Source organism: Lepisma saccharinum, chromosome 6 (assembly GCF_977018435.1).
Source record: "Lepisma saccharinum chromosome 6, izLepSacc3.1, whole genome shotgun sequence".
NCBI lineage: Eukaryota > Metazoa > Arthropoda > Insecta > Zygentoma > Lepismatidae > Lepisma > Lepisma saccharinum.
This window is the reverse complement of record NC_139234.1, coordinates 58,661,033-58,684,368: the sequence shown is the minus strand read 5'-3', so window position 1 is coordinate 58,684,368 and position 23,336 is coordinate 58,661,033. Positions and strand designations below refer to the sequence as shown.

The 23,336-nt window shown below is 36.9% G+C and overlaps 2 protein-coding genes across 2 annotated transcripts; both read right to left on the bottom strand.

Moving 5' to 3' along the window:
• Nucleotides 1–4,282: 4,282 nt before the first annotated feature.
• On the bottom strand, nt 4,283–6,811 carry LOC145989082 (uncharacterized). The gene has a single exon (XM_083124376.1). The coding sequence runs from the start codon at nt 6,809–6,811 to the stop codon at nt 4,283–4,285; it is 2,529 nt and encodes an 842-aa protein (XP_082980502.1).
• A 50-nt stretch (nt 6,812–6,861) lies between these two features.
• On the bottom strand, nt 6,862–9,657 carry LOC145989081 (uncharacterized). Its single transcript, XM_083124375.1, has 2 exons — nt 8,741–9,657; nt 6,862–8,302 (listed from the first exon to the last, which is right to left on the bottom strand). The coding sequence occupies exons 1-2, from the start codon at nt 9,655–9,657 to the stop codon at nt 6,862–6,864; spliced, it is 2,358 nt and encodes a 785-aa protein (XP_082980501.1).
• Nucleotides 9,658–23,336: the final 13,679 nt, after the last annotated feature.

The window sequence follows — 23,336 nt, the reverse complement described above, 5'->3', positions numbered from 1 at the left end:
GGAATGTCATGACCCCTGTAACAAAGTTACGTGAATTGTGTTGATCGGAATTCCCTGATTAGTAAATTGAGGTTATAAATATAATATATTCTTACTACTTATGTGCGTCTAGTTTCTTACACCACAGATAAACGGTTACACGGTGCAACATTAATTCGTCTATTTTATTGATTTGGTGTTAAGTAGTGTATTTGGTGTTAGTATGTGTAGTATTATGTCTTGGAGGTGTGGTGTATGGTGCAAGCTAACTAAACAAATGAATGTTTAAAGCAGAGGCAATTGTTGAATTTTTTTGAACTTGAATACAGCTATTCGCCTATTTGGTTGAATACAGTTTTGCTCTACCTGCACTCCACTATATTTCTAAAAGTGCAGCGAACTAGACGGGGCTAATAATTTCTTAATTGCAATTATTTTTCCAAAGAAGCTAACACACACAGCGTAAATTTATTCTTGTAGTGTTCTATTGATTAAATTGCTTCATTTTACTTCGCTCTTGCTGCGACTGTTGAACATTTAAAGAAGGTAGGGAACATGTTTCTAAGAGGTAGGGATATAATTGATTGAGATAGAGATTATGTGAAAAGAGAAAATGTGTAAGCAGAGGATAAGGAAAATTCTATATTTTGAGTCTCTTATCGTGATAGAACAAGGAGATAAACAGATTAACTTTTGCAGGTGACCAAATCTCATGAAACATCGATAAAGGATGTGCTTTCTATCGAAAATATAATTACTTATAAACGTGCAATGCATGATATTCTCGAAAAACTCAACCCCTTCAAGAATTCGAATCCAAGCGATATTTTAAACACATGGAAGAACTACTTAAATGTTCATGTAGGAGATAAATCGGAAGTAAATGAAGTACACACAGCAGAACCTAGTTTGATTGAAGTTAAAGATGCTATTAAAAAACTAAAAAAATAAGAAAGCGCATACCAGCTGAGTTAATTAAATATGATGAGAATTCAATAATATGTCAAATTTCATAAATTAATTTGTTTAATATGGAATAAAGAAGAAATCTCTCAACAGTGGAAAGAATTCATAATTGTTCCTGTGATAAAATGAACTGCAATAATTATCGTGGAATTTCTCTACTCTCAACAACATATAAAATGTTATATAATATTTTTTTTAACAAGACTAACCCCATATACTAATGAAATAATATATGTGATTATCTATGTGGATTTAAACGTAACAGGTCAACAGCAGATCAATTTTTTCACATCGAACAGACACTTGAGAAAAGTGGAATATAATCAAAATATCCCATCAGCTATTCACTTATTTTTTTAAAAAAAATGCATATGATTCGGTCAAAAGAGATTTAAAATACCTAAAAATCTTGTTAATATGTCTGACAAAAAATGTACAATTTATGAAAGGTTATAAAACAAAGATGCATCATATTTATTGCTTTTTAAATTTTGCCTTAGAATATGCTATTAGGAAGGTAAAAAAAAACTAGCGAAGTACTGTGACTCAACTGTTAGCATATGCAGATGATGTAAATACAATTAAGAATAATGCTAAAATATTTTTCAAAGCAGCAAAGAGAAAATTACAGGCCGAAACTAAGTGATAATTACTCGATTTTGAACTAGTTTCCAAATTCAAGTACTTAGGAGTAATACTAAGAAATGAAAAGTAGGATTAATTCGGAAAATGCATGTTATTTTTCCCTTCATAAATTTTTGTATTTTTGTTAAATGTCTAAGAAACGAAAAGTTGAAGTATACAAAACAGTAATTTTGTCTGTGGATACGAAAACTTGATCCCTTGAAGATAAGTTGAGGTGTATTTGAAAATAAGATTCTTAGGAAACTATTTCAGCCTAAAAAGGATCAAGAAACAAGTGAATAGTGAAGGTTACATAATTTATATTTGTTTCCAAAAAATATTATTAGATTGATAATTAAATCATGAAGACCTATGTGGGCACGAATGAGAAAGGAATAAAAAAGATTTTACAGGAATTTTGTTGGGAAACCTGATGGTAAAGGACCAAAACGAAGATGGAGATGGATCTAAAAAGAAATCGGTAAAGATGAAATGGAATATATATAAATCTTGCTCAGGATAAGGACAAATGGAAAACCTATATTGCTGCAGCCATGAATTTTCGGATTCAAGAAGGCTAGAGAGTTAGTTAGTTAATTGATATTCAATATAATATAATTTCACATATTTCAGAAATCAAAAGGGCAACAACATGGTATTCATATTGACAAGGGAATTCCTACAAAACTTATTTTTTTGTCGTATTCGTCCAGAATCGCGTCTATCTCTCTCGTTCCTATATAAACGTTTCAACGTTCTTATCAAATGCATCAATATCGTTTACCGAAACGTTTCAACGTTTTAACAAACGTTTGTTAAAGTGATAATGGAAACATTTCTAGCTGTAAGATTAAAATTGGCCAGCGAGGAATTTAGCTGCTGAAAAGCCAGGAAGTATACTTCCGCTTTCCAAGGCCTACCTATTTGTTGAATATCTGTCATTCTGTCAACGTTGATAGCACACGCAGAGAGAGGGAACGAAATTGTCGTTTTTCTAGATGTCCACAGGCATAGCGTATTTTTTTTTTCAAATACGATATGACAGTCGCTTTTTTCGATACCGAAAAAACTAAATACAATAAGTATATATATATATATATATATATATATATATATATATATATATTTACAATATTAATATTTATTTAACAATATCTACCTATGAATTTGCCTCGAACAAAACATGTTATAGAAAACATTTTTCCAGCCGTAAGTTCAAAATTTTGGTCCCCCTCTTCCCCCAAATATCGCATTACGTACATACATACATGTGGAAAAACAGAAATGTATGCATGTTTTTTCGCCCGCGTGGCGTTACAAGAGCCCCCTGTAAGTAAGGCTAATCGGGGCTGGACCTACAGTTTCAAGAACCACTTGTGCGAGTATCGAACCCTTGAATACAAGGCTACCACTGCGCCATAAGGGAGGAGGCCCGGTAAGAGGGGGGTAGAGAGGAGGAAGCATTAACACCGCTATTGCCAGCTGGCGTCTTCTTCATCTTACTGCATAGTTATCATCTTACAGAAGGCTACGCCGTCAACTTGTAACTTGTAGGTTAGCCTCGCCTGTGAAATATCATATGTTTAAAAAACAAGAGGTTTGTGAAGCAACTAGTCATTGTTGCCAACTCCTATTGGTAGGTTAGCTTCGCCTGTAAAATATCACCATGGTGAAATTTTCTTGGGGTGGGTTGGCAACACTGAACCCCACTTGAAGTTTCTCAACCGGGTTGATTGTACTACTCGAGACTGAACCCACAGTTTAAAGTGGGATCCAAACCACTATGTGCGTTCACCTGGTACCGATCTGGGGCCACTTGCACTCCCCCACGGAGGTCGGCCGACAACAAAGATGAGTGGAAAGCTCTAACTATTCGGATACTTGGGTATCGGTAAAGCAAACTGCGTATGTACTCAGTGGTACGTAAATTTCAATTGGATTTTTGAAACACCATATTTGCATATGATTAACATTTTTTTCAAAAAAATTGCATTGCTTGATTTCCCTAATTTCTCCATCTCACGATCTCGTTATTGAAGGATCTAGGCTCGAGCCCTGACCTGTGCATGAGTATTCCTTTGTAACCACTTTTCATCCGTTTAATTTAATCAACGTTCATCGTCATGGCAGAAGTTAGGTAAAGTGATGGAAAAGCAACGCTAAAGAAAGGAAAAAGAAAATACAAATAATTTCCTCCCAGTGCATCTGCAGGGCACTGTGAAATCAGGAGTCCAGAGTTCTCTGTTTATGATTGTCCCTCGTGACTTCCATAAGCTCATTAGTAGAGCCCGGAAGTTTGGCAAAAAGCCTCTTTTTATCTACTGCATATGTTGGAGTTGCGTTGATTCTTGTAAGAAAACACAATCACAAATGCACACGCTGATTCTTTTGAGACATCTATTTTCTACCTGTAATGCACTAACTACCATGAAGTATCACTGAAAGGCAATTCTAATCACTTTAGACGACGTATGTGCTTAGTAATGTCCAGCTGTGGTTATCGCGATTCGCGCCATGTTGCTTCTCTCTCACTAACCGTTTTCTTTTTTTGGCGCCCACGCAAACAGCTGATACATGGACTCCATACGCCATCTCTTGAGAACAAAAGTAATTTAACCCACATCATCAAAACCAAATAATGAAAACAAGAACACATTCCTATACATATTCCCCCCTCTTGATTGGATAAATTCCAATCAACAGATTTGCTAATTCAATTGTCATTAGGTAAGGGAATCAATTTGTTCACTGGTCTTTTAGTAAAACCAGTTGTTGATCTAATTTTTGCCACACGCACTACACCGTCTTTACCAGGAAACGTCTCTTCCACTACTGCTATTTTCCATGTAAGTGGAGGTGCGTTGTCTTCTTTGACCAGAACCACCATGCCTGGTTGAAGATTTTCTGTTGAAGCCGTCCATTTACGACGCTGTTGTAGTTCGTGGAGATAATCCTTCGACCATCTTTTCCAAAAATGTTGTTGTAATTGCTGAATGTGTTGCCATCTAGAAAGACTGTTTTGGGGCAAGTTAGTTAAATCAGGCTCAGGTATGGACATGAGAGGTGACCCTATAAGAAAGTGACCAGGTGTTAAGTAAAAGGTGTCACTGGGATTATCAGATATTGAGGTCAGGGGTGCTTCAATTTGCGTTAACAATGTTGCAAGCTCTTCGTATGTCAAAGTAGCATTTCCCACTATCCTCTTAAAGTGATATTTCATAGACTTTACAGCGGCTTCGCACAATCCTGCAAAGTGGGGCGCGTTAGCTGGAATGAAGTGCCAGTTGATTCCATCTTTTATTGCAAAATCTTCAAGTCCACCTTTTAGCTGTTCTGCTTTGAAAAGTTGACTGAGTTCTCTCAGTTCTCTATTAGCTCCAACAAAATTAGTCCCGTTGTCACTGTATATGTTTTGACATTTTCCTCTTCTAGAAACAAATCTGCGTAGAGCAGCGATAAATGCGTCTGACGTTAAGGAAATAACTGCTTCAATATGCACTGCTTTAGTAGCCATGCACACAAATATAGCTACATATCCCTTGGTAGTGATTCTGCTTCTTCTGTTTGTTCTTATGATGCAAGGACCAGCATAATCTACTGCTGTATTTAAAAATGGACGTGATGGTGTGACTCTTGGGCTTGGTAATTGTCCCATGAGTTGATGTGACGCCTTGGCTTGCAACTTAAAACATATTAAGCATTTATGCAAGACAGATCTTACTCTTTGTCTGATATGTGGAATCCAGTATTCCTGTCTTAAAGAGCTTATCAACAATTGAGGCCCTGCATGTAATAAACGACGATGTTCTGATTCAATTATGAGTTGCGTCAGATGATGTTTCGTAGGCAAAATTAATTGATATTTGCTCTCATATGGCAATTCTGAATTTTCGAGTCTTCCACCAACTCGTAACAGCTGTCTGTCATCAATAAATGGATGAAGATCCTTGATAGGACTATTTTTTGATACTTGTTGTCCTTCTTCTAAGTCATGAATTTCTTGTGGAAATGAAATGCGTTGCACAATTAAGATACATTTCATCAGTACTGCACGTAATTCAACATAAGAAAAGTTTCCTGTTCTCTTCGAAACAGGATTCTTAACATTGTAAATGAATCTGTAGCATGTTGCTACTACACGAAGCAATCTCTGTAATGTGGAAAATCTCAGCATGAAATCTGCTTCTGTTCCATGTATCTTGCTAAACATTGATGTAACTATCTTCCTTTGTTCTGTTATGCATTCTTCAAGTTCGCTATTTTCCATAACATGTAATGGCCAAGTATCTTCTTTTAACCACGTAGGTCCATTCCACCAAATTTCCGAATCCTTGAGGGCTCTTGGTTCTACTCCCCTTGTTATCAAATCTGCTGGATTACACTTAGATGTGACATGATGCCATTGGTTAATAACAGAAAGTTCCTGGATCTGTGCAACACGGTTACCTACGAAGGTTTTCCATCGAGTGGGGGACGCTGCTAGCCACCCAAGTACGATTTTTGAATCTGTCCAAAAATATGTACTGTCAATTGGAATTCTCAAAATTGGTGTTGTTTTCTTAACTAGTTTAGCTAATAGAAGAGCACCGCACAATTCTAGTCGTGGCAAAGTAACTTTTTTTATTGGCGCTACTCTTGACTTTGCGCACAGTAATTTAACATTGATTCTTCCTAACTCATCTCTTGATCTAATATAAAGGCAACAACCATAAGCTCCTTCTGCTGCGTCGCAGAATCCATGTATCTGAATGTCATTTGTCTTTTCTGTTGTCAGTACAAATCTCTCTATTTGGATGTGAACTATATCTGGTAGTTGTTGATACAAATTCGTCCATTGGTTTCTTAAATCTGAATCTAATTGTTCATCCCACTCCAATTTACAACTCCAAAGTTTCTGCAAAAACATCTTGTATAAAATGACAGTTGGACTGATAAGTCCCAGTGGATCAAATATGGAGCTAACAATTGACACAACTTGTCGTTTGGTTATGTTCGTTAATGGTGAACAAAAGTCTCCATCTTTCGCTACTTTGCACGAAATTAAAAATTTGTCTGTTGATGGTTGCCAGATGAGGCCTAATGTGTTTATTTCTGCTTCATTATTGAACTGAAATGGTAAATGAACTTCTCTGTGTTCTTCTGGTACTGCTTGCACCAATTCCTCACAATTGGAGCACCATTTGCGTAAAATAAATCCACCTCGTTTCAAGAGTTCATTCAGTTCAGACTGTAAGCTGAGCATAGTTTCAATGTTATCACCTCCTGATACTACATTGTCACAATAAAAATGCCTTAATAATATGCTGGATGCATTGGAAAGTTTTCGTTTTCCTGTCTTGCAAGCATTTGTAATGCTGCAACAGCTTGGTACGGCGATGAGGTTAAGCCATAAGTTACAGTTAATAATTCATAAGTTTGTATTTCTTCGTTTGGTGATTTTTTCCACAATATTATTTGATATTTAGTGTCATAAGGATGGACTCTAATGTTGCGAAACATCTGGGCTATATCTGCTGTAAAAACTATCTTGTGCGTTCTGAACCTCAGTACAATAGAGTATAGATCTTCTTGGACTGTAGGCCCTGTCATTAGAACATCGTTAAGGGATAGTCCACTGTCTGTTTTCGATGATCCATCAAATACAACTCTCACAGGTGTTGTAGTACTTTCTCTAATAATAGCATGATGCGGCAGGTAATATGACTCCTTGTTCTCTTCATCAGTAGTTTTAATTTGCTTCATGTGGCCTAATGATTCATAATTGTCCATGAATTCACAATAGTTCTGCCTGAGTGTTGGCTGTTTTGTTAATCTTCTTTCCAACTGATGAAATCTTTTGTCTGCTTGTTGAAACGAATTCCCTAATTCAGTATGATTTGGTTTGAATGGTAGCCTAACCATAAATCTACCATCCTTCTGCCTGATGGTTGTTTCTTGAAAATGCCTTTCACAATCCATTTCTTCTTTGCTCTTGGTCTTTGTGAATACTTCCTCTAACTCAAAAAACCTCTGTAATTGTAATTGAAGGCTATCTTCAGTACGTACAAAACATGAAGTAACTGTTGTAGGTGCTTCACATTGTTGAGGCATAGCTCCTGCTAAAATGTATCCTAACTCTGTATCTTGAAGTACAGGATAATTTCCTATTCTTGTTCTTCTATCTGAACGTAGTAGCAAGAAAAATAGTTCAGATCCAATCAACAAATCTATGTTGCCTGGCTGATGAAATGAAGGATCAGCAAACTGAATATCCTTTGGAAGATTCCAAGTACTGCAATCGATTACCTGTGTAGGCAAGTCGCCTGTGATTTTTGGTAACACAAGACACTTCACTGTTGTTGTATAATTAGACGTTCTAGACTGGATTACAACATCTACACAATGTTTAGTTTCAAGACACGAATTGTTTATTCCCTTAACTGGAACAACATAGTTTTCTTTCGTCAGTCGTAGTTTTTGCACTAATGATGTGGTTACAAAATTAGACTGACTCCCACTGTCTAAGAGAACTCTGCAATAATGAAATTGTCCATTGTTGCCCTTTACCTTCACTAAGGCAGTTGACAATAAAACTTGTGAAGTGTGTCTTTCTTTGACTGTACAATATGAAGATTGAGGTGCTTCATCTCTTGCCACATTGTTGCTTTCTTGAGGAGACACCCTGGAATTCAATAGTTGTCTATTGCTTGTATTGTTACTGACACTCGCCGATCTTGGTCTTTCAGGTGTATCCCTGTGCAAGAGAGTATTATGTTTCAAATTACAAATTTTACAATTTCCAGATTTACAAAATTTCACTGAATGTTTTGAAGATGAACAATTAAAACAAAGACCTTTCTTCTTCACAAATTCTTGTTTCTGTTTATAACTTGCCTGTAAGAAAGTCTCACATTGGTACAAAGTATGATTTGCGGAACAGTACATGCACTGAATGTTAGTGGATGTTGCTAAATACGTGTTGCTTTGTTTCATGAATTTACCTTGTTTATCATGTGATTGAAACTGCTTAGCATGGGTACCTGGGGGAAACCCTGGGGGGTAAAGGCGGTCAGGGGCGTGATGCTGATCACATCACCCCCACTCACGACCGGATCAAGAAAGTGTGGGGCGTTACCCCCACACCCCCTATACGCCTTCATGGCGTGGTGCTATGCACAGGGGAACACTTTACCTTTTTACCTTTTTAGCATTGGTGTCACTATGTGTCGGTTTCATGTTTTCTAAAGCTTGACACCTGCGCTCTACAAATGCAAATAATTCTGACAAGGTAGGAAAGTAATCATGCTCTTGTGATAATTCAAATTCCTTACGAGTATTGTGATCCAAATGAGATACAAAATGTTGTGATAAAATGACTTCATCCAAAGGCACCTCAAGTTTAAGAGCCTTTAAAGCATTCAGATTTGAGGTTGCTGTATTTACAAACTGTCTCAATTCATTTGCATCTTCTTTACGCACCGACTTTATGTGTAATAGTTCACTAACGTAATGTGATGCAATAAGCCTGCTATTATCATATCTTTCAGTGAGCAAGTTCCATGCTATTGTATAATTTGCCTCACTGACTTGCAAGTTTGAAATGAGCTTACTGGCTTGTCCCTTTAAAGAGGACCGCAAATAATGAAATTTTTGTATTGCTGGTAATGTATTGTTATCATGGACCAACACTTTAAAATTGTCCTTGAATGGAAGCCAGTTTTCATAATTTCCATCAAAAGAGGGTATGGAAATCTTTGGAAGTCTAAGTTGAGACTGAACTGACGTAACAGAACTAGTACTAACACTGGGCTGATTCATTTGATCATGCCGCATCACTATTGTCTCCATTTGAGACCTAATGCTGTAGTACTTTTCTTCAAATTCTATTCTGTGAACTTCCTCTTCGGTTGCTTCCGATTGAAGTTCCAAACTGGTTTGAACGTCATTGAATTTGTCCCACATCTCTGTCAAGTGACTTAATCTCAATTTAATTTCCTGAACACTCTGTATATTAATGTCAAATGCATCGACAAATGCTTTCATACGGGTCAATTGCCCTTTGTAGCTTCCTCGCACAACTTTTAAACGTTTAATCTCTGCCTCTGTCATGGTGAAAGGATAACTGATAAGGTTTCACAATAATGCAATTAATGAACGTAATGTAATGTAAAGAAAGGAAAAGGAAATGGTACTAAAATGAGCCTGATTACCTGCAAACTTCAGCGCTGCCGATGTTGGACACACAATCGTCTCGCCGGTTGGAAACACTGCTGCACTGCTCGCACGAAGAATCAGCTGATTTCCTTCCCCGCCTTCTGAATATGCTTGCTACGCAATAAATTTAGTATCGCGATTCCGGAATGTCCCTTCTGCCACCCGCACGAAACGTTCAGTTCTTGAGACACGAATCCACACAACTGGACCACGCTATGTCAATGCAAAACTAGAACACACCGTTCACCACAAAGTTTACAGTTCACAGTCAGGTAGAGGTAAGACATCCAAGGCTTAGAGGACCATAAAAATGTTGGAGTTGCGTTGATTCTTGTAAGAAAACACAATCACAAATGCACACGCTGATTCTTTTGAGACATCTATTTTCTACCTGTAATGCACTAACTACCATGAAGTATCACTGAAAGGCAATTCTAATCACTTTAGACGACGTATGTGCTTAGTAATGTCCAGCTGTGGTTATCGCGATTCGCGCCATGTTGCTTCTCTCTCACTAACCGTTTTCTTTTTTTGGCGCCCACGCAAACAGCTGATACATGGACTCCATACGCCATCTCTTGAGAACAAAAGTAATTTAACCCACATCATCAAAACCAAATAATGAAAACAAGAACACATTCCTATACAGCATATATTGATATTTTTTTTCCGGATATACGTTTTTTATGTTGTTTCGAATGTTTTAGAAGCCTTTTCATTTTTCCTATTTTGCCTATTTGCCTATTTTTAATTATAATGCCTTTCTTGCGTTTTTCAATGAAATTTGATCATTTTTTTAAAAAAAAATGTTGGCATTTATTTTTCTTCCGTTTATTATGTGAATAATTTTCGCCTTATTTAAGTAATATCGAACTCACGCATGTTTCAACATTGCTGAAGGAGAAAAGTGTGAGAAAAAAGTAATGCTGAGTTAGGATTTTACCTTTCGGTTAACATTTCCTTGTGCATGATTGTGTGCTGAAGTGGACAGGTTGATTTCGAACACAAAGAAGATATTTCTGAAATCTCTCTCTCGAACCCAAAAATTTCAGGAAGTTGCGCCTGAGCTTAGTTTACCTCCGCAACCAGTCTTGACGAGATGGGGAACCTGGATATCAGCAGCTATATATTATGCTAACAACCTTGAAAAAATCAGTAAGGTGATCGATGCTCTTCCGGAAAATGAAGCGGCTTCAATTTGTGAAGTGAAAAAACTCCTGTGGTATTCAGAACTGAAGAATGAACTGTCGTTTAGTTTTGCACATGATGGTGCATTGCCAGAGACAATTACAAAGCTAGAAAAAAGAGGTGAGTCTCTTATAGCATCCATGAAAATCTTCGAGGAATCTATGCAGCAGATGATGGAAGTGCCAGGAGAAAAGGGGTCAGCTGTTGCAAAAAAGTGCAAACGGGTAGCGAGTGCAAATCAGGACCTGAAACAATTGAAAACAATTTGTGATATTCTAAAAGGTGAAAATGCTGTTACTGAAATGAATCCAGCTACATTAGCTTGTTTTATGTATGCTCCAATAACTTCTGTCGAAGTAGAAAGATCATTTACTATTATGAAAAACATTCTCTGATAGACGACTATCAATGAATGCTGAGAACTTAAAAAAAACACCTTGTAGTTATGTGCAATCAAGACGGGAGAAAATTGAAATTCTCTTCCCAATGTAGATTTTAACAGTTGCCAGAAATTATCGATAAAAGTAAGACTTACAAATGTGCCTTTTTTCGGTTTATTTTGCCTTTTTTTCATTTTAGTGCCTATTTTCCACATTATAAATGCCTTTTTGCCTGCCTATTTTAATGATAATAAATGCCTGAACTTCCGGGCTCTACATTAGCTACTTATCGCGATTAAATCTATACAGCTAGAAAAAGTGATGGAAGGTGGCAAAAATTAAATATATTAGAGGGAATGAACAGGTAACAAAACACACTTTTTTGTAGTTTCGTCAACAATATTCATTTGGCTTTTTTAGTTCTGGGATACGTTTTACATTCCAATTTTTTTCATTATTCACTGCAGAGTACGACACATAGGAACAAGAATGCGCGCTCGTCACGGGTTCGAATCCCGGCCTGAATTGTTCTTTGTGAGGTCCCTTCATCAATTTCATCATATCATCACTCATCCTCATTTTCGCGATAACAAAATGGGGCAGAAAGGTGAAGTAAAATAATCCAAACCAACAATAACAATTAGAACACGCGTTTTCTTGCCCAAATTAATACATCCATATTTATGACTGTTTAGCTTACCCATTTTTTATTGGAGGCCAGAGATCTGTATATTTAAATAAAGCACTACTAAAACGAGAGCGAGAGAGGGCGTGAGCAAATATTTGTTATTTAATCATTATATATTCCATATTTGAAAAAAACAAAAGAAACCATAACATTTTTGTCTGCACATAATACAAGTACGTTCCCATTCATATACAAATAAAACTACATCCCATATTATACATATACATATTGTGCAACGTTTGAAAGGTTGTGTAAATACAGAGAACATAAGTACTGGAGAAAATTTTCCCCTGAGTTCTTTAGAGGATTTACAAAGGAATCGAAGGGAAACCTATCCCCTATCTGTCCTATAAGAGCTAGATTGGAGGACCTGAAACTACGGGCTTTCAACCATGGGAGCGGGGGGCGAGGGGGCAAGGGAGGTAGAGGCAGAAATCTTTCCTTTCCCTTTGGGCGGTTGTTTATACCTGGATCGGGTAAGGATCGGGTAAGGCGAAAGAAGGGCCAGCTAGGGTATTCAGCCTTGCCAGGCGATCACATCGAGGGACGAGAAGCGCGTGGAAAGAAATGTTGCATATGAACTGAGGCTTCAAGATAATAAGTATTGTGATTTGAAAATAATTAGAGACGTGATATTGATTGATCTATTTCTGCTGGACTAGCTACTCCTCAGTGCACGTCACTGATGGGAATTGAAGAAAATGTAGGATGGAAGAGGGTGGTTCAGAGATTCCCATTTTCGCATTTTGACTTTTGTTTTTACCTAATACAATATAATTATACTTATACTAAATCTTTTGCGCCGCGGTGAAACCCAAGAACGGACTTATTTTAATTTATTGAGCCTCAAAGTAAATAATAAAATAAAAATTTAAATTAACGTTCATGATATTATTATTATTATGAAACGTAAAGCGCAAAATTTAATAGGACGACAATGCTCTGTGTGAGTTTGGTGTAGAGTAACAAAATTTTAATAAATTTATTTCCAAACCATGAATTTCATCTGAAATTAATGATTTCCCCGATCGCATAGTGGTAACGTCATCATCTTGTAATCAAGGGTTCCGGGTTATGGTCCCACTTTAAACTGTAGGTCCAATCCCAATTAGCCTATCTGTGAATAACATAGGACTTAATACAAAAATTAATGTAAGATTATGTAAAAATTGACAATTTTGACTGACGTGTCGGCGTTAAATGAACCTAAAAATTAAAAGACAAATTATACAAAAATAACAGAACATTTACGAAGGGGAAAATATATGTTACTGGTTGGAAGATGTAGCGGCTGGGGAAAATGAGAGAGGAGACACTTTCCTGGAATCCCCTTCAATTTTAACAGTGACTCGACATTGGTAACATTAACTAAGGAAGCATTCATTCATTAACTGACATTCGAGCCTATAGGACTTATGACTTTGCGGTGCATCATAGTCAGAAATCTGGTGAAATCTTGATATTTAGTTTCAAGTGGGATCCAAACCACTCCTTCGGGAGCGGCGTGCCTTCTCCGGCTATTGAACCCGGGCCCCTCTGATTACAAGGTGTTACCATTAAGCCACCTGGTAGGCCCTCCTTAGTAATGCATAATATTTGAATACAATTGAATTGTATTTCTTTTCCAGCAGTTTAGCGAGTAAAATTTTAAAATTTCGCTTACACTCGAAACTAGGGCGACTTTTTTTTCGCCTCATTTGAGCTGGAATGAGACTTGGGAGGGTCTAGAACTTGTAATACAGAAAACTAACTTTTATTTATAACTCTTTTATCTCTGTGTGTAAAACCATAGTATCTTTTTCACGATTAGGTCTTGTTCCATTTTCCCTCCTGCTTTCTTTGCTCTCTCTCCCTGGCTCTTCAGTTATAGAGCTTCCTTCATTTCTTGTCCTTCTCTTTCTCCCTCCACTTGCTCGTTCTCTATTTCGCTTTCTCACTTTTGCTTCTGTTTCTCATTCTCTCTTTCTATAGATTTCTTTGTATGCCTCTTTTTGTTTCTCTTCCTTCCTTTATCTCTTTATCGTTCTGTACTGTTTCTTTTCTTTGTTCCTTTTCTCACTCCATCGTGAGAAATGTTTATCTTCATTTCTCTCAATCCACCCCTCCCTCTGTCATTATAGTCTGTTTTGGTTGGTTTTCCTTTTCCTCTCTTTCAGTCTGTTTTGCCTCTTTATTTCCACTGGAGGCACATGGCACAGTGGTTCGGATCCCACTTTAAACTGTAGGTCCACTCCCGATTAGCCTTTCTGTGCATAAAGTGGACTTAAAACCACAAATCAATCAATCAATCTTTATTTTCACTTCATTCTCTATCCTTTGGATTTTAAGCATCACGCTCCAGCCTCCTTTAGCCTCCCCCCGTCCCTAGGGGTGTCGTCCTCCACTGGTACCTATTTATTTGAGAATGGGTGAACCCCAGAGCCGCTTTATGAAGAGAGAAGGCCGCAAAAATCCGACCTTACAAAACACGCCCAGGAATCTAATCTTAGTCTCCTGCAGGCCAGTGAGACGCCCAGCCGACTTTACAAAGGGAAAACTTCCCTGTTATTGTCCTTCAATACTTTTTTTTTGGGCAAATCAACTTTAATCTCTATTTTCTCATTCCAAAAAGAATAGTTTCGGAGAATTAGTGATTATAAAAAGGAATTCACCTTGGCTTTTCTGTCACTTTTGAGCCGAGGACTATTTAGGGGAGGGAAATCCAGAGGGCACTGGCATACGCAGAGGGGGTGCTAAAGGAGCTACAGCCCCCCCGAAATTTTTAGAAAATAAAAAATTCAAATGAAGGTAGTAATAAAGTCGAAAAAACTCAAAATGACCCTCAATAACCATTTTTGTGTTTGAATTACTTTTAAAACGAAGATTTAAAATGGTAATTTGAGCTCATATCAAATGAAAATAAAACACCAACACTGAAATTGATTTACGGTAATGTATTCTATGATTTAACCAAATATTTAATCTCCCTCTGTTCAGTAAAGGTTAGATTCATGACAACGAACCCGCATTCACATTCAGTTGTAGATATTGGTACAATTTCAATTGAATTAACATAATTATTGAGTGAGGTAAAAATGTGTCTTGGCTGACATGATTCCATAAAACACACTTCTTAACCGTCGAAATTCTATGTGTGTGACCATATGCAAAAATAAACCTGTCTTCAAAGCGGCCATTCATACTGTGCAATTAAGATTGAAAACAATGCTTTCAAACGTATGGTTTTCCTCGATCGGGGATCACCTCGACTTATTTTTATAAAACACAACAAAATACTACAGATCTCAAGAAGCTCTCGAAGAAGATTAAATGACCAAGCGACTCAACATACGTCAGAAACGCCGCCCAGTTTTAGTGTTCCATACAAGAGTACTTGTGAATCTCCAGAGGTCTTAAAAATACCGAATACATGGCATTTAAAAGAGACAGCCAGGGGTGCCAATTTTTTCAAAAACACTGAGTGGGCTCAAAAATTTGAATTCACAAATCACATGAATTATTGGGTGGGCTCGGGCCCCACAGACCCGTTGTATACAGTCACCATCAATTGCATAACGAGAATTTTTTGTATGTAGCTATGGTGTGGTAAACTTCATTGAATCCAAATGGAACACCATAAGTACGATATAGTTTACAAGTGGGTTGGAATAATGATCCCCGGTTGAGATGTCACTCATAACTACAAATTTGATGTTTCAAAACAAGACGGGGGGAAAATCCCTCCTATTGTCCCTTCAAATGGCACCCTGCATTAAAATTAATAGATATTCGCTACTTTCAAATGACAAAATTCTGATTTTCAGTTTCATCCTCTTCCAAATGAGCACAAAACGAGCTTTTTATGTTTCGAAATTATCCGTTTTTAAAATAACCATAAATTCTAAAAAAAAAAAAATGTATTTATTTTTAAAAAACAGGAAATCTGTGTGTGCTCTTCTAAAATGGAATTTCCAATGCCCCAACTTTATGTGCGTGTGTCTACAACACACACACACACACACACACACACACACACACACACATATATATATATATATATATATATATATATATATATATATATATATATATATATATATATATATATATGGAGGACGAATTTTGTACCTTACAGATGAAAAATGTTCCTGCGCTACTGTTCATGCACCATCCAAGTTCACAAGTTCAGCCCCCCCAAAAGAAAATATATAGGAAAATATAATTATAATCTCTAATTCTTCGTACGCCAGTGCCAGAGGGTATGAAGTACTGAAAATAAATAATAAAAATATACGTTTTTAGTATTTGTTGTATAATCGAAGGTTATTTATTTCTGCTTAACTTATTGGAAGCCAACGATTACATTGGGAACATACGGTTGTGAAGGCCAGTGTCAAAGAAGATGTATGCACGCTGGAACTAACCAAGAAATTTACTTTTCGTCTACTGGATCCAACCTTCTTTTTTGTTATTCAATAAATATTCGATTCTTGATCTATTTGACATTCATTTCCCATTTCATTTTTTTTGCGATATTAACTACACCTAAGCTATCCCTGTTATATCCCTGTTCTTACACCGTCTTTTTGCCTATTCAAGTAATAATAATAATAATACATTATTAATTAATTTACATATTTAATTAATGTCATTAATCTAATGAGTAGTTGTATTTGTGGTATTATAAACTCAGGAAAGTATGAACCCCCCTCATGCAGATTTGCTTACACTTAAAACAAGCTCAACATGCCCATATGAGCTTTTTGCTCAAGTGTGGAACCCTGTCTAATCCAAGATTTTTGTAAAAAATGCTCTTCGGAAAGTATGAACCCCCTCAGATTGATTTGCCTATACTTATAAAAGGCACTTCTGTGAGATTGTTGTCCATAAATTTGTTAAAAATATGCCCCTCTTGATATTTTTTTTGGCCACACTTAAAACTAGGCCACCCGCACCCATACACACCTACACCCACCCACACCCACCCACACATATTTACTTCCGGTCTACTTCCGGTTTACTTCCGGTTTACTTCCGGTCTACTTCCGGTCCACTTCCGGTTTACTTCCGGTTTACTTCCGGTTTACTTCCGGTCCACTTCCGGTCCACTTCCGGTTTACTTCCGGTCTACTTCCGGCCCACTTCCGGTCCAGTTGAACATACGTCCAGTACAACATGTTGAACATACGTCGAAACGTTTATATAGAAACAAAGGGCATTGATTGCCACTTTTCAGACAAGTTTTAAATTCCTCTGTCTCTAACAAAGCTATGTTGCTGTACAAATCCCACACAGACACAGAGCTGAGCATGGAACTATTATGGAATTGTCAAATGAGATTTGTTTGTGAAGAATAAAATTTAAATCTATACTTAATATTCCTATATTTAACAAAGATGTGCTTGCCTCACACAGACACAGAGCTGAGCATGGAACTGTTATGGAATTGTTAGATGAGATTTGTTTGTGAAGAATGAAATAGTTTTTAAATTTATACTTAATATCCTTATCTGTAACAGAGCTGTGCTGTTTTGCTCTACATAGACACAGAGCTGAGCATGGAACTGTTATGGAATTGTGAAGAATTGAATATTCTGTCTCTAACAGAGCTGTGTTGTTTTGATGTTATTAGGTACAAATCCCCACACAGACACAGAGCTGAGCATGGAATTGTTAGATGAGATTTGTTTGTGAAGAATGTAATAATTTCTAGATGTTTCAATAATAATATAATTAAATCTATACTCAATATCCCTATCTCTAACAGAGCTGTGCTGTACTGACACACAGACACAGAGATGTTATGGATATAAATGTGAAGAATTAAATGTCTCTAACAGAGCTGTGCTGTACTGATGTTATTAGGTGCAAATCCCCGCACAGACACAGAGCTGAGCATGGAATTGTTAGATGAGATTTGTTTGTGAAGAATGAAATAATTTCTAGATTTTCAATACTCAATATCCCTATCTCTAACAGAGCTGTGCTTGCCTCACACAGACACAGAGATGTTATGAAGAATTAAATAAAATAATATTTATACCTATTTGCTCTGTCTCTAACAGAGCAGCTGTGCTGTACTGATGTTATTAGGTACAAATCCTCGCACAGACACAGAGCTGAGCATGGAATTGTTATGGAATTGTTAGATGAGGTTTGTTTGTGAAGAATAATTTCTAGATGTTTCAATAATAATATAATTAAATCATCTCTATCTCTAACAGAGCTGCTGTGCTGTACTGATGTTATTAGGTACAAATCCTCCTCGCACAGACACAGAGCTGAGCATGGAATTGTTATGGAATTGTTAGATGAGATTTGTTTGTGAAGAATGAGCCTTGTTGATATTTCCTCAAGACAGGAAATTTGTGACAATGTTTGTATCACCGACAGGAATAATTATTACAAGATTACAGATCACAGAACATGTGGCAAATATTATTATAGTGATGGCCCATATGTTGCAGAGTATGTATACAGGGAAGTGTTTGTAACAGCAGAGCTTGAAAAATACAGAAACACATCCAAATTATATTTTATTAGGGCTTGTGCTGAGATTCAGATCCCACCCAGTGGGGTTTCAAAACAATGTGCATATCTCAAGCCGGGAGGCACAGATCCTATGTGATTGCCAGGTTTGTACCTACCCATACCAGGAACAGGCCTCAAACACAGACACAGGGCCATGCTGAGATTTTTTTGCTATGCTCAATTATACAATTGGAAAGAATGAAATTTATTAACAGAGCTGTGCTTGCCTCACACAGACACAGAGCTGTGCATGGAACTGTTATGGTATTGTTAGATGAGATTTGTTTGTGAAGAATTAAATAATTTTTAAATTTATACTTAATATCCCTATCTGCTAGCTGAGCATGGAACTGTTATGGAATTGTGAAGAATTGAACTAGTTAGAATTGAACAATGTTTCTATCACCGACAGGAATAATTATTACAAGATTATATATAATCACAAAACATGTGGCAAATATTATTATAGTGATAGCCCAGTATGTATACAGGGAAGTGTTTGTAACAGCAGAGCTTGAAAGTTATCATATCTTATAGGGGGGTTTGTTCTGAATACAATTATATCCTATCAATTATGATCCCTGACACAGCTCCGCTGTGATTAGGGCTTTTGCTGAGATTCAGATCCCACCTCAAAACAATGTGCATAGTCCCTTTCTTCTCAAGCCGAGAGGCACAGATCCTATTTCAAATCTACCTATACCGGGAACAGGCCTCAAATCTCACACAGACACAGGGCCATGCTGAGATTTTTTTTGGCAAAAAACACAATTTCATGCCACACATTGGGAGATGTGAAGAATTGGACAAGCTTTAAATCCCACACAAATACAGAGTTGAAACTGTCATGGCATAGGGATGAAATAACATCTAGACACTCAATAGATAGGAGGAATTTTTATAGTTGTTAGATGTGAAGAATTAATTACACCCTAACTGTTAGTCCCTATCTCAGAGCTGTGCTCTGTACAAATCCCACACAGACACAGGAACTGTTATGAAACTACACAGACACAGAGCCTTGCTGAGCATGAAACTGTTATGGGAATTGTTAGATGTGAAGATCTATTATAAACACAGAGCTGTTATGGATATGGAGGTGAAGAATTGAATGAAATAATATTTATACCCATCTACTTTGTCTCTAATGTTGCTGTACAAATCCCACACAGATACAAGCTGAGCATGGAACTGTTATGGAATTGTTAGATGAGATTTGTTTGTGAAGAATGAGATAATTTTTAAATTTATACTTAATATCCCTATCTGCTCTACACAGACACAGAGCTGAGCATGGAACTGTTATGGAATTACACAGAGCTATTATAGATATGGAGGTGAAGAATTGAATGAAATAATATTTATACCCATCTGTCTCTAACAAAGCTATGTTGCTGTACAAATCCCCGCACAGACACAGAGCTGAGCATGGAAGTATTATGGAATTGTTAGATGAGAATGAAATGTAATTAACAGAGCTGTGCTTGCCTCACACAGACACAGAGCTGAGCATGGAATTTAGATGAGATTTGTTTGTGAAGAATGAAATAATTTTTAAATTTATACTTAATATCCCCTATCTCTAACAGAGCTGTGTTGTACTGATGTTATTAGGTACAAATCCCCGCACAGACACAGAGCTGAGCATGGATTTGTTATGGAATTGTTAGATGAGATTTGTTTGAAGAATAATTTCTAGATGTTTCAATAATAATATAAATCTATACTCTAACAGAGCTGTGCTGTACTGATGTTATTAAGTACAAATCCCCGCACAAAGTTTATAAAGAAGATATAATAATTCTATACTCAATAATAGCTATATATATCAATAGTCTATACTTATTATCCCTATCCCTGTGTTACTGTAATTAGGTACAAATCCTTGCTGATATTAATAGGCACACACCGATGTAAAGAATTGATTTTTGCTGAAAATTCTCACAGAGCTGTACTGCTATTATACACAGACATAGAGCTGTACTGGAAGATTGGGAACAAGGTTTCAAATCTCACAGACACAGAGCCTTGCTGATATTTCTACAAGCTTCAAATCTACCTATACCGGGAACAAGCCTCAAATCTCACACAGACACAGGGCCATGCTGAGATTTTTTGCTATGCACAATTATTTCTTTACACAAACATGTTGAATTTATTGGGAGAATTTTTTTACTATAATATCTTGGACAAGCTTTAAATCCCACACAAATACAGAGTTGAAACTGTCATGGCATAGGGATGAGGAATTGTTAGATGTGAAGAATCAATTATACCCTAACTGTTAGTCACTATCTCAGAGCTGTGCTCTGTACAAATCCCACACAGACACAGGAACTGTTATGAAGGAATGAAATATTAATATCCCTATCTACACAGACACAGAGCCTTGCTGAGCATGAAACTGTTATGGGAATTGTTAGATGTGAAGAATTGATATGGAGGTGAAGAATTGAATGAACTCTAACAAAGCTATGTTGCTGTACAAATCCCACACAGACACAGAGCTGAGCATGGAATTGTTAGATGAGAAGAATGAAATAATTTTTAATTTTATACTTAATATCCCTGCTCTACATAGACACAGAGCTGAGCATGGAACTGTTATGGAATTACACAGAGATGTTATGGATATGGATGTGAAGAATTGAATGAACTCAAATCCCCACACAAACACAGAGACACAGAGCTGAGCATAGAACTGTTATGGAATTGTTAGATGAGATTTGTTTGTGAAGAATGAAATAATTTTTAAATTTATATAATATCCCTGCTCTACATAGACACAGAGCTGAGCATGGAACTGTTATGGATGTTATGGATATGGATGTGAAGAATTGAACTAACAGAGCTGTGTTGTTTTGATGTTATTAGGTACAAATCCCCACACAGATACAGAGCTGAGCATGGAATTGTTAGATGAGATTTGTTTGTGAAGAATAATTTCTAGATACTCAATATCCCTATCTCTAACAGAGCTGTGCTGTACCACAGACACAGAGATGTTATGGATATAAATGTGAAGAATTAAATGAAATAATATTTATACCTATATGCTCTGTCTCTAACAGAGCTGTGCTGTAGGTACAAATCCTCGCACAGACACAGAGCTGAGCATGGAACTGTTATGGAATTGTTAGATGAGATTTGTTTGAAGAATAATTTCTAGATGTTTCAATAATAATATAATTAAATCAATACTCAATATCCCTATCTCTAACAGAGCTGTGCTGGACCGGAAGTAGACCGGAAGTAGACCGGAAGTAGACTGGAAGTGGACCGGAAGTAGACCGGAAGTGGACCGGAAGTAGACCGGAAGTGGACCGGAAGTAGACCGGAAGTAGACCGGAAGTAAATCGGAAGTAAACCGGAAGTGGACCGGAAGTAAATATGTGTGGGTGGGTGTGGGTGGGTGTAGGTGTGTATAGGTGGGTGTGTATGGGTGCGGGTGGCCTAGTTTTAAGTGTGGCCAAAAAAAATATCAAGAGGGGCATATTTTTAACAAATTTATGGACAACAATCTCACAGAAGTGCCTTTTATAAGTATAGGCAAATCAATCTGAGGGGGTTCATACTTTCCGAAGGGCATTTTTTACAAAAATCTTGGATTAGACAGGGTTCCACACTTGAGCAAAAAGCTCATATGGGCATGTTGAGCTTGTTTTAAGTGTAAGCAAATCTGCATGAGGGGGGTTCATACTTTCCTGAGTTTATAATACCACAAATACAACTACTCTAATGTGAATACTTTAATTTCATCATTTATATTATTATTATTTCTGAGACTTGGTTCAGACTCTCCCCCCCCCCCCGAAATATATTTCTTGATACGTGCCTGCTTTTGACTAATCTTGATTGATTGATTGATTTGTTGTTTTAAGTCCACTTTATGCACAGGAAGGCTAATTGGGACTGGACCTACAGTTGAAAGTGGGATCCGTACCACTGTGCCATTTGCCTCCACCGGGTACCTAAAATTACCCTAGGAGGCACTTTATGCAGCCTTTGTTAATCTAGAAACTTGAAAGTCATCTTTATCTCTATTTAAGGTGAAATTTAGCTCTTTTATGCACATCAGGTTTAGCAACACTGCCAGGATGGCAAGGAGAAATGCATTACTCTTATGGGACCATTATTTTATTCGTTCTCTCGGGAATATCAAACATCCAATGACGTAGAAAAGTACATGGATGGAAAAAGGGCACGTTGAACTATGTCATAGTAGTAGGAAAAGTCGAAACTCCCATTTGATTAGCCGTAAGTTGAAGTTGATTCCCCATAAGGAATACATGGGATTCTGTAAATACTTATTGATGATATTTTTCAAACATCGTATCTAGCTTAATAATCAACTTGAAAAACAGTTTCCACTTGCAACATGGAGAGAAATTCATACTCTCTTGCATACTAAACCCTTTTTTAAATAGCAGTGCCCAATTCGACGATATTGAAATAAATGCACAAATGGTGCGTAATTGTCCCTCTTCGCCTTAATGTTTAAAGTTCGTTTCATGGTGTTTCTAGTCCGAAAACGCATTTTTATAGTGCCTATAATGCCTATTTCGAGGGTTAGTACCTATTTCGCTTAATCGTGCCAGAACACTCTTTACATTTTTTTGTCACAATGATGCAATTTTTTTTTCATCGTTTGTTCAAATCCGCACAGTCGTTAGCACAAGCTCTTTTTGTGAGAATTACTTTAACTGACGATTCCCCACAAATGTGAATTTCGATCAAAAGAATATTAATAGTTTGTTAATCGTTAGTGCACTTTTATGTATAAACTGAAGTGCTAATACAGTATAACT